Source organism: Podarcis erhardii (genome assembly GCF_964252035.2).
Source record: "Podarcis erhardii genome assembly, chromosome: 14".
Taxonomy (NCBI): Eukaryota; Metazoa; Chordata; class Lepidosauria; order Squamata; family Lacertidae; genus Podarcis; species Podarcis erhardii.
In genome coordinates, this window is record NC_138503.1 from 38,297,900 (window position 1) to 38,309,572 (window position 11,673).

The window sequence follows — 11,673 nt, forward strand, 5'->3', positions numbered from 1 at the left end:
CCAGTAGCAAAAAGTGCCGGGCGCCCAGTTAATTTTGAACACTGGCTTACAATCTATAAAGACAAACTTAAGAGAAATGGGGGAAAGGGCTACAGCTAAAAGTACTAAAACTGGGCAGAGTTAAGTGCACGAGTCATCTTTGATGAAAGAGCCCTTTAAGATGTTCCGCTGGGGCTTATTCAGCTGACAAGTGTTTGTGAAAGCCTTAAAGTTTCTATATTCTTGTCAGAAGCATTGACATTTCAGAGATTTGGGTCAGTGTTCTAAATATTCCATTTATCGTTAGTAGAAATAGCACAAGACCAGTGGCTGACAGGCATGAGAACGTTGTGCTTTTGTATAAGCTGAAGAACAGCTAGTATTCTGTAATCACAGAAACTTGATTGGGGGAAATGTGTTCTGGTTGTGTGACCCAAAATGTAAAGCTTAAAGGAGCTCAGTTAACATCCTCACAAATAATTTCTTAGCATATCACACATGCAAATGGTTTGGTTTTTAAAATTATGTAATCTGCACCTGTCCAATTTTCCAAGGGGATTCCATTTTTATGTTAACTCTGTATTTTTGTAATATTTTGTTTAAGTTGTCTGTTGTTGCTTCATTTTTTGTACACCACTTAGATATATTTTTAATACATTAAGCGGTATGGAAATTAAATAATCCAGATCAGATCAAATCAAGTCAAAGGGTAAGTACCACAGCACTAAAGACCCAGTTTCTGCATTGTGCGAAACAGGAAAACCTCAGCAACAGAGCGCAGTCGCGTATAAGGAGTGAGAGTAGAAGGGAAGGTTGAAGGGCAAGTGCAGAAGTCATAAGCAGTTAGGTGAAGAGACATTGTATAGAAAGATAAATGTGATAAGAGAATTGAGGAGGAAGAACTGTGATACAATGGTTAGGTGTCCATCTGTTCTTTAATCTCGTTCATTTGACTTCAAATCTTACTCTTGAGTTTTTCTCTAGGCTCTAATTTACTGAACTTTTCTTGATTTCTCTCTCTCTTTTGTCTCGTACTGTCATTTCCCTGTCTGCTGCACCCCTCCTCTTTGCAGCATTGCATCCCCAAAAAGGTAGGTTTCAAGATTTGAATACTCCACGCTTTGCTTTTCTCTTCTGCCTTGGCTTGACTTCCTAATGGCTGTTATCGCGGCTTATGCTTGGCTGGTTATGCCAGTACTTACTGCAGTATCAGATGGTGGGGGTTGCAATTCACAAATGTCTTTCCAGAGCTTTCAACAGTCCTGCTGTCAAGTATGCTGTACAAGGTCTGCATTCTAGTCTAGCCTTATTTCTCTGCACTTTCGTGAGGATTTCACTGGTGAAACACAAGCCTATTCTAACATACTGTAGGGGCTACTAGTCTTTTGTTGTTAAAAGAACTTCTGAGCCATATAGTGATAGGCAGAATGTTAAACATGAAGTTGCTTTGTGTGACTAGATAAAGATTGTTAATAACTGTAGTACAGGCATCCCCAAACTTGGCCCTCCAGATGTTTTGGGACTATAACGCCCATAATCCCTAGCTAGCAGGACCAGTGGTCAGGGATGATGGGAATTGTAGTCCCAAAACACCTGGAGGGCCAAGTTTGGGGATGCCTGCCCCAGTAGTACAGCCCAAGATAGTTTTGTGCCTAGGGAGGTGTTCAGATGATCTGGTATCTAAATTCCACTTAACTATGGTAAGGGTATATTGGCTGCAATTCTTCAGATAGCGTTATAGGCATAAAATACCTTACTCTTACTGACAGGGTTGTATGTTGCCCCTTATATGTCTGAGGGTGGTCATCCTCCTCCCTGCCATTCAGACAAGTACATGTGGTGGGTGTAAAGTCCCTCCATATAGTGCCTATACATTTACATGTTCCTTGTATTTTGTTCCATCTCCTTGCTTCTGACCACCTCTGCCCTGCTGGTTCATACATATGCTGGTCAATCGGTCTCTCACATATGTGCATGCGTGCCTGCGCATGCGCGCGCGCGCACACACACACAATATATATATATATATATATATATATATATATATATATATATATATATCAGCACTTCTTTTGTCTGTTTGCTGCTTTTATTATTTCATGACACTATCCTTCATTTGCCTTCTCCTTTTTCCAGAGAGTCTTTCAAAATAAATGATGGAAAAGTTCCTAGGCCCATATTGCTCTGGGACATGTCAAGCCTCCTTCACAGCCAGATCTCCTCCCGGGCTTGCTCTCAGTGAGCCTTGACCCTTGAATCTCCCTAATTTTTTTCTTCCCTGAACCTTAGTCAGATGGCTGCACATGCTGATTCCCTATCAGGGTCTTCTTTGTTGCTCAGACTTCCCCTTAGTACAGGCAATGACTGCTTTGCACAAGTTATGTTCCTGACCCCCTTGCATGTTGGCAGAGTGCACATAAGTCAGTTACCCTCCCGCCTTTTTTTCAGCCCCTTCTGGGTTGTGGCAATGCACGTGTGCGCGCTGTCACCTGTCAATTAGTCATTGTCTGTATAACACCAGTTCCTTCCTTCTTATTTTTTTCACCTTGGAAGCAACAGAAGCACATTGTACTGGAAACTTGGAAGAAAGCACCTAAGGTAGCCTGGTGACAATCAGGGGCATGGCTCAATGCATTAAGGCATTAACCAAAAAGAGATTCCCACAGCCCATGCACAAATACAGAAAATGAATGCAACACAGGAAGGTGTGACTAAGTGTGGAACTATTGCCTGCAGCCCAAATTGGATGAATGGCATGTTCTTCCCCACCCTCAGTTAAGCTTGTTTCCAAGATCTTTTAAAAAGTATACAAGCCCATGTGGTATTCAAGCCCATAACTGAGAAGCCAGTAGTGAACTTTTAACAAATTTCTTGTTAGCAGCAGTGCTTTTTTTCCGTGGGGACTCAGGGGTATGTGTACCCCTAAACATTTTGTGAATCTTTCTACTTTTGTCCATTTAGTGTATTTATTTTCCCCGATTTGAACCATAAAATGGTGATTTTCTTGAGTCCAAATGAGAGTACCCCTAAAAAAAATTTTTTAGAAAAAAAAGTACTGGTTAGCATCATGTTTATTAATCACTCTGCCACAGGTACACAGTCCATGTGCTTTGGTAACAAGACATGAGATTCATGTTAGCTTGAGCTGCCTAAGCCTTGGTGGTTTTAAGGCTTAGAGATTAGTGATAAATTGTAGCATGCACACTGAACAGAGCAGCCTTCACAAGTTGTGGCTCATGCTTGGAAGGAGACTAATCAACAACCTGATAATCCTCTGCTGATATCATGCAGGCTCCTAACTGCAGTGCTTCGGAAGTACATATAACTGGCTCTGTGGCTTATCTGTGCTGAAGGGAACACATCCTGCCCTTAGCATATGCAGTCAACTGTGCATTTTGATTAACTTCTGGTTTAAGGACAGAACATGAGTTGCTTCAGAAAGGGAGCCACACCATTTCTGAAACTGTCACTGCACTTCAGTTAAATTTTGAAACTACCTACAAATAAGCATCCCATTTCCCTCACTTAATTAGATATGTGCAGGCGATTCCCACCAAACATTACGACAAACTTTCTGGTGGCAGATGTTCGACAATGGAACTGGCTACCTTGGAGGGTGATGGAGGTGATGGGAGATTTTAAAAATGAGGTTAGATGGTCATCTGCCAGGGATTCATTAGCTGAAATTCCTGCATTGGAGGGGATTGGGCTAGATGACTTTGGGTCCCTTCCAACTCCACAGTTCTATCATTCTATTAGCCGCTAGTTTTCTGCAAGGTTTACAGTATGCAAATGTGTCCTTAATAAAATGGACAGGTGGCTCCCCCCCTTTTTTTTTTTAAGAATGCCTTTCCACTATAAGTGGCCTGCATTTCAACTCTTCTTCCTAGCATGTACTGTATAATAACTCCAAAGTTTGGCTTGCTTCATGGTACAGTTCTTGCATACCTCTGACATAAGCTGTGAAACCTGCATTTAACTCTAGTTTGGCTGTCAAAAAGAATTGGCTATATTTCCTTGTCACTGGCTTGTATGTTATTATCCTCCTGTTTTATGTATTGGCTTCCAGTGCTTTGGAGCAACTGAGCCTTCTGTGGATTCTTTAACTCCATGGATATAGCCATATTCAAGTCTGTTTTCATACTTGGGCAACAGTTGGAAGAGAATTTCCATGAGTGGCACATAGATCTGAATATATTTATGGTTGTACAGTTTCCTCTGTAATGGTATCATCTGGGTCCCCTGCTGGTTTTGAACTGCAGCAGTCATGGCTGGGGAAGGCTGTTTACATCAAAACCTTCCAAGTGATTTTCAATGGCTATAGCTTTGATCGGTGAATTGGGCTAGCTTGTAAATATGTCTACCAAATCAGTGGGGAAACTATGAAAGGGCAAAGCCGATCCTAGTTGCAAGGAAACAACTTATGGTATAGTAGGTGTTAAAGTTTCCCAGAATTCCCACCATTTGAAAATTTGCATTCTTCCTTGGGGCCACAAAAAAATGTACAGCTATCGATTATTCACATGAAAATCAAATACAGAAAGTAACTTCCTGTTATCCATGTAAAAATGCTGATTTGTATTTAAGAACATTATTTTGACAAAACTACTTAGGGCTGCTGAGATCTGCACCCTTATACAGAGCTAAACACTGCAGCATTAATATGGATATCAAGCTCTCCTAATATCAAACTGTGGGTGACTCGAAACCCCTTAGTTGTTTTGCCCTTTTATTATTTTTCCTGTGGTGTTGCCCTCTTTCTGGTCATAGAGTTACTAGCCCTTCTGCTAGTTTCTTTGTTAGTCATTTACAATGCATCTACAAAGGGAAAGGGAAAGAAATGTTTTAATTTGCAATGCTTCTTTGCCTTCTGGATGTCAGGAAGGGACTCTTTTATTGCCATAGGCAACAAGCTGAGGCCCGAATTGGGCAGTAGTTGCTTTGGACAAATGCCCATGACTCCAGTCTTAACACCACTTTTCTGTTATTCCACAGACAGAATGTCCATTTGGCAGTTCATGCTGAGAACTTCAAGTCTGAAATAGTTGATGTAAAGAAGATGAGAGACATCTGGTCATGGATTCCTGAGCGCTTTGCACTTTGCCAGCCACTGCTGCTGTTCACCACCTCCGAACATGGCTGCAGCTTAAGCAGGTAAAATGTAGTCAGCACTATTTTAAAATGAATCTTTGGTACTGTACGCCACAAGATGTAGACAATCATAGGCCAATTTTCTTGGCAAGGGTGCTTTGCTTCTGATGTATGATGAATGTTGCTAGAGTTGTCTTGCCTTGCCTCAACACAAGCAGAGTTTGTAGGCTGGCTTTACATTGAATGTATGTTGTTGTGCTATCAACTCATATAGATCTTTTTTCTAAGTTAAATCATGGCTTAGTGTGAAAGCATGTGGTCCCAGAAAGGCGATTGCAGCTGCTTTCCACCTCCCTGGCCATCCTGCTGTTGTTGCCATGGTTTGTCTTAGCATGTCATCTGAACATGGGCTTGTGGTTTGTCTCACTTCAGACAAACTGCAATCTGTAACCAAGATTCATTCTTGGTTTACAGTTTAAGGAGATGGACCACGAACCCAGATTTGTATGATGTGCTAAGCCAAACCAAACCATGACTTGGCTCATAGAATGCAGCAACAGCAGGACCAGAAATCAAGCAGCCGCAACCTTCTCTCTGGGAACCTGCACATTTGTGATGTACTGTGATTTTGCTTAGCGTTATGGACAAACTGAGCCATAGACTATGCTGTGCTATAGAACTGTGGGTTTTTGCTCGCTCTTCCTTAGCTGAGAGGCCTAACTGTATGCTAAAGCAACAAAGAATGTTGTGGCATTAAAAAACCTAAGACGTTTATTATGGCTTAAGGTTTTGTGAACTAGAGTCTGGTCTGTTAGCACATCACCCAAACAGTTTTTATTGTTGATTAAAGAAGCAGACAATGAACTGGGACTTGATCGGCAGTGTGGTGTGGATGCAAAAAGTGTGTGGAGAGTGTGCAGTTACCAAGACCAGCAGTGGGTTGTTTCACTAAGGGAGCATCGTTTTATATGTATCTTTATCAGGTTCTATTCGCATTGCGAGGGACATGAACCAACTCTCCTTCTGATTAAGACAACGGCCCAAGAGGTAAGTTAGTAGGACAAGTAGCAGTTTTATAAAAGACACTTTATAAATTTCATATGATTCACTAATCTGCTGTCCATCAATTAGTGTAGTTGCCATAGACAAAAAATGAAATAACTCCTTAGAACTCTCCCTGTTCCACTAACTCATTTGTGCCTTGCTTGCTTAATAAAGCACAATTTAGCTGCTTTCTTGGGAAATTTGAATTTGAAATTCAACCTGTTTTCCAGGTCGACGTGTTATGCCACAGACTCCCTTCCCCTACCACTACAGAGGGGTTGCTTCATCACAGTGCACACACTGCAATATGTGTCTCCTGCACGACTGCAGAGCTATTCAGAAAGACCCATATACATTCTCTCTCCAGGCCCCTGTTGACACTGATAGGAGCAGTCATAAAATGTGATCTTGGTTGACCGCCATAGACTAACTAAAGATATAGCTTGCTACCCTCACACCAGGACCACTTCAGAGACAAACCTGGATTTGCTATATTCAACTGTGAGTTGCTGCTGTTGACAAATTTACATGTTTGATTTGCATTTCACACCTAAGGTGTGTGTTAGGTGTACACCTACAAATGTTATAAGTGTCTTTTTATCTACCAGCTTTGAGACCTTTCAGCATTACAGCTTCAAGTGTTCGAACTTCTTCGTTGTTTCTCTAAAATGGTGGCTATTACCATCCTAGGTCTGTGGGGCTTATTTATCAACCGACTGGAATGAACGCAAACGAGGAGGAAACAAGCTGAGCTTCTTTGGAACAGGGGAATGTTTTGTGTTCAGGGTAAGAAGCAGTAATGTTCACTCTTGCCACAACCACCCCTTGCCTTTGGAGAACAACCTACTGATCAGTTTATAAGACTCAACCTGGCTGCTATTAGTAGCAGCAGTTTAACCAACATCATCAGAGCAAACTTTTTTCCAAGTTCTTCAAAAGTCTTCATTAGGCTGAATGTTATGACATTCTACTGCAATAAAAGTCTTGATTATTGTTGGGTGTCACACTTTTTCTGTCATAGTGTATGATGCAGGGTTGTCAAACTAGGAAGTGTAGAAATTTTGAATTATTATTATTGTTAATTGAATTTATATACCGCCCTAAACCTGGAGGTCTCAGGGCGGTTCACAAAAAAGATCACAATATATAAAATGAAAATAAAAACAATAAAACACACACCCCCCCAAAAAAGATTCCAAGCAGTCGTCACAGTGGAAAACACATCTTCATCCAGAAGAGCACTGATTATACAGATAAGTAGGAGGTCATGCTGCAGCTGCTGGTTGCCTGTAAAACTTGGGGCAAGGGACCAAGGCACGCAGTGTAGCATCGGTGCACATGGATTGTTGATGAGCTACCAAAACAAATGTGTCACTCTGAAGTTGGAAGGCAACTGGATTCAGTCTGCATTTAAAGGTGAACCTACCAAATTTGCACTTTCTGAAACAAGAAGGAAACCAAAACACAGCCATCCTTCAAAATCGACACTTCTCTGAATTCTGCCATGCAGTTCTTCAGCCAAGTAATGTATACAAGAACATATATGCTAGTGTGTATATAAATATATAACAGTGAAAATAACATACAAGAATGCGTTGTATTCTGGGGTATTGCATAGAAAAAAGTGTATATTAGGAGGAATTCACACTAAAATGCTGATAAATTCACAAGGCCTTTTTTAAGAAATAGCAAAGTGATGTGGAAATGGGGAGAACAGTACTTAAGAGTGGGGAGAAACGAGAAACCAAAAGTGATATATTCCCCCATCCCTAGTTGTAAGTACCTTTTTAAGATTCAATTAAAGCGGCAATCAAGAGGGTCACCAAATGAAACATTTGAGTAGCTATCCTGATTTTGCAAGATTCCTGATGCAATGTCAGGGAGAGGTTGTGCAATATAACTGTCATAATGTCTTAACACTTCTCTAGTGCATTGAAGTCCTGCCTAGAAAGGTAGGCCGGAAGTACTCTATATATTGGCTGCTGAGCAATCTGAAAGCCCCCCGTGCTCTACAAATACCAAACTTGATTAATGACAAAGCAAGGAGACCACTGAAAGTTGCTCTGAGCTTTTCTAAAGGAAAAGCAGGTTATAAATATAATAACTTCCCTTTTTAGTGTCTGCCACAATATTCATAGTGCAAATGCATTCTGAAAATCTTTCTTGGGGTGTGAGTCAAGTTCTGGCCAGGGGGCGGGGGGGGGGGCGGGGGAGACGCCAAGTGCAGTGCATTTTCTCTGAAGAATTCCTTCATAACTCCATCTCTCCTCTCCTCCTCTCCTCTCTCTAGCTGGTGCCTGAAGTGGAACGCTATGAGTGGGTAATAATCAGGCACCCAGAGCTAGCCATGACAGGACCTGAACAAGGGAACAATTCCTCCCATGCTTCTGACCCTCCATCCGCAACCAGCCTCCCCTCGGACCCCTCAGACCGCCTTTCCCCCTTCCTTTCTGCCCGACACTTCAACCTGCCTTCCAAAGCTGCATCCATGTTTATGGCTGGTGGAATGGAATGCATCATTATAGGTAAGCCTGTGCTCTTCTGTTGCTGCCTCTTGCAACAGCGCTGTGTAGTTCTATGTAGGGACACAAAGGCGTTTGCACTTTTTAAGACTTTTATTCCTAAATCATCTTTGAATCTGGGTTAAAATGAAAGATGGAGTAGGAGAATGATTTTCATTTGATATCGAGTTGCAGTTAGGCCTGCAATGTTGACAGTTGGGGGGAGAACTATAATAATATAATGATAATTTATTATTTACACCCCGCCCATCTGTCTGGGTTTCCTCATCCACACTGGGTGGCTCCCAACAGAGTGATGATGATGATGTGGTAAAACATCAAACATTAAAAACTTCCCTTAACAGGGCTGCCTTCAGATGTCTTTTAAAAGTTAAATAGTTGTTTATTTCATTGACATCTGATGGGAGGGCGTTCCACAGGGCAGGCGCCACTACTGAGAAGGCCTTCTGCCTGGTTCCCTGTAACCTCACTTCTCACAGTGAGGGAAACGCCAGAAGGCCTTCGAAGCTGAACCTCAGTGTCTGGGCTGAATGATGGGGTTGGAGACACTCCTTCAGGTATACTGGGCTGAGGCCGTTTAGGGCTTTAAAGGTCAGCACCAACACTGAATTGTGCTTGGAAACGTACTGGGAGCCAATAGAGGTCTTTCAGGACCGGTGTTATATGGTCTTGGCAAATAGATCCAGTGTGCAATATTTTATCTGTTCTGCATCAGACTCTTGACCATAAGCTCTTCTGAAAGCTAAAATATCCATAATTGAATGCTCTGCATATGCTAGCCTTCACCAACATGGTGCCCTCCAGATGTTGTTGCCCAAAATATCTGGAGGGTGTCAGGTTGACAAAGACTGTTATACACCTTGGAATCTGAGAGATCCATGAACTCTTAACTGTAGATCAGTTTGATGGGGTGATAATGTCTTCTCATAATATATATTCCCATGTTGGGGCAGCTGAAAGCTGTCATTCTGTTGTCTCCAGAAGGAGTGGAACTGAACATGTTATTGGAGCCACTGCTTTGCATCTTGATGCAGGGACAGTGTAACTGTCGTCTTTTCCCCCACAGGCGGAGGCGACGGTCAAGCTCTTTACATTGACGCAGACCTGAACCATGGAAGAACTGGCCACTGCAACACTTTCAACAACCAACCATTGTGCTCTGAAAGTTTCCAGATAGCTATCATAGAGGTTTGGGGTTTCAAGGACACTATGAGCAACTGAGGAGATAGAGCCTACTTTCAAAAACAGCTAGCTCGTGGAGCATCTTATGATTCTGACCACAACTCCAGTTGCAAGAGTCAAGCTTATTTCTGAATCCACAAAATCCGTAGGCTCCTTTTTTGTAATTTAGAAAGCTAATTTGCAGGGCTCACTTAGATGCAGGGGCCTCATTGTTCAGCCATTGTATTCTTCATGTGCAATTTGTATTTGGCTAAGCGATTTATCCTTGACCTCCTGTTCTTACCTCTGGAAACCTTTATGCATATCCTGATATTTTTGGTAGCAAGAAGGTGGCCTCACTGAAGTATCCAAGTTGACTTTTATCCGTGTCAGAGCCTTCATGAGGCCAGATAACATTTCTGATGTCAGCAGGTGCTTGTTGGTGACTGGATTTATCCAGCAGTGTAATTTTTCTTCTTTTGCAGAAGCTTGTAATCCCTGCTAACGTTAGCTTGGATACAGGGTGACTCCCATGCAATCCAAACTGATTATGTTGCCGATTTTTCTCTCCTCCCAACTGCAGTCTTGCTTACTGTGTGCCACGCCAACCTAGAGGCTTCCCCAGATCCCCAGGGGGCTGCAGTGGGAAAGGGAAGGATGAGAGAGACCCATTGCACATGTGCAGAACACACTGCAAATGGATTGTTTGATCCAAGCCATTATTTTCTATAACCTATTAGATTAGAGAAATCTGTTAAAAGCACCATTTTGTGTGTGTGCACGCACACACTCATTTACACACCTTACAGCTGGCTGTTGCCCTAAGAGCCAGTCTTCATTTGACATTCCGCTGTGTGTGAAGTGAGGCTGACTGAGTAATTTGAGAGTACTTTTTCCCCCCTTTGGTCTTCAATGCCACTGCTCTGTTGAAGGCATCCTGTCTGACATGCTGCCATCCTGCTTTTCTGTTTACATTCCTGATACTGCATATCAGTGATACCATGAATTTTTTTTAGGGGGTACATTCAGGCAGCTAACGACCCTTATGGGATATATAAACAACTGAACTACTTCCTCCTGAGTCGTTGCTATTTGTGTTGAAAAGAAGCTGGGAGGAGCTTGAAGCAGTATTAGCTAATTGACCTCAAACTTTGGCACAGGCTTTTAAAGTGAAGCTATTGCAACAAGTTAGGGAAATGGCCGATAGTTGTTTTGACTATTAAAGGACTGTTTCTTCTAGGGACTCTAGGGGGTGCTGCATCCTCATTAACCTGACAGATACCTGGTCACTGGAAGCTTTCTTGCATGCAGCCTTTGGCTGTTTGGTTAGTAGTGACATCTCCTCAGTTCAGGTTGCCATGTGGTAAGCAAAGTCTGCCCCTAGACTAACACAGAAGCATTAAGCACATCCCTTTCTTTCTTCTTTTTTTTTTGTCTCTGAATGAGCTGTGAGATCTGCTCACTCCTAGCTTAGCAAATGAAGAAGGGAGCTTTGCCATATCTGATAGCCGCACAACTGCAGTAAAGTGGCCAGCTTAGAAGATTTTCCTTCAGAACTGGTTATTGAGTGTTTTCATTTGATTATGCCCTGTCTTAGAAATGACACAGCCTATGGCTAAAAATGGGGGGAAAGCCAGCTTGTTACAGAACTTGCTCGGTTGAGGCGATGCAAAACTCAGCATGCTTTAGCCTTTGGGGAGGTTACATGTGCTTGAAGCTAGGAGGTACTTAAGATAAATAGCTCAAGGACATATCATATAACCTGGCCTATTTTAAGCTTGTTTTGGCCCTTTCTCTTACAATTTCTAGTAATGTGGACAAAATTTTACCTGCCTGGTTTGATGGACGTTGTTAGGTAGTGGAGTAATACAGACAC

At 42.2% G+C, this 11,673-nt stretch overlaps 1 protein-coding gene across 4 annotated transcripts in view; it reads left to right on the forward strand.

The window, feature by feature from the left end:
- The window catches only part of TBC1D24 (TBC1 domain family member 24), a 28,633-nt gene extending 16,960 nt beyond the window's left edge, over positions 1-11,673 (forward strand). For 3 of the 4 annotated variants that reach the window (XM_081839805.1, XM_081839803.1, XM_081839804.1), the window contains exons 3-8: positions 1,053-1,070; positions 4,975-5,133; positions 6,054-6,117; positions 6,805-6,900; positions 8,405-8,639; positions 9,703-11,673. In XM_081839805.1, coding sequence (XP_081695931.1) covers positions 1,053-1,070; positions 4,975-5,133; positions 6,054-6,117; positions 6,805-6,900; positions 8,405-8,639; positions 9,703-9,857 — 727 coding nt within the window. In that variant the 3' untranslated portion in view covers positions 9,858-11,673. The remainder of the gene's footprint in view (positions 1-1,052; positions 1,071-4,974; positions 5,134-6,053; positions 6,118-6,804; positions 6,901-8,404; positions 8,640-9,702) is intronic. The other variant, XM_081839806.1, reaches the window with a different exon arrangement.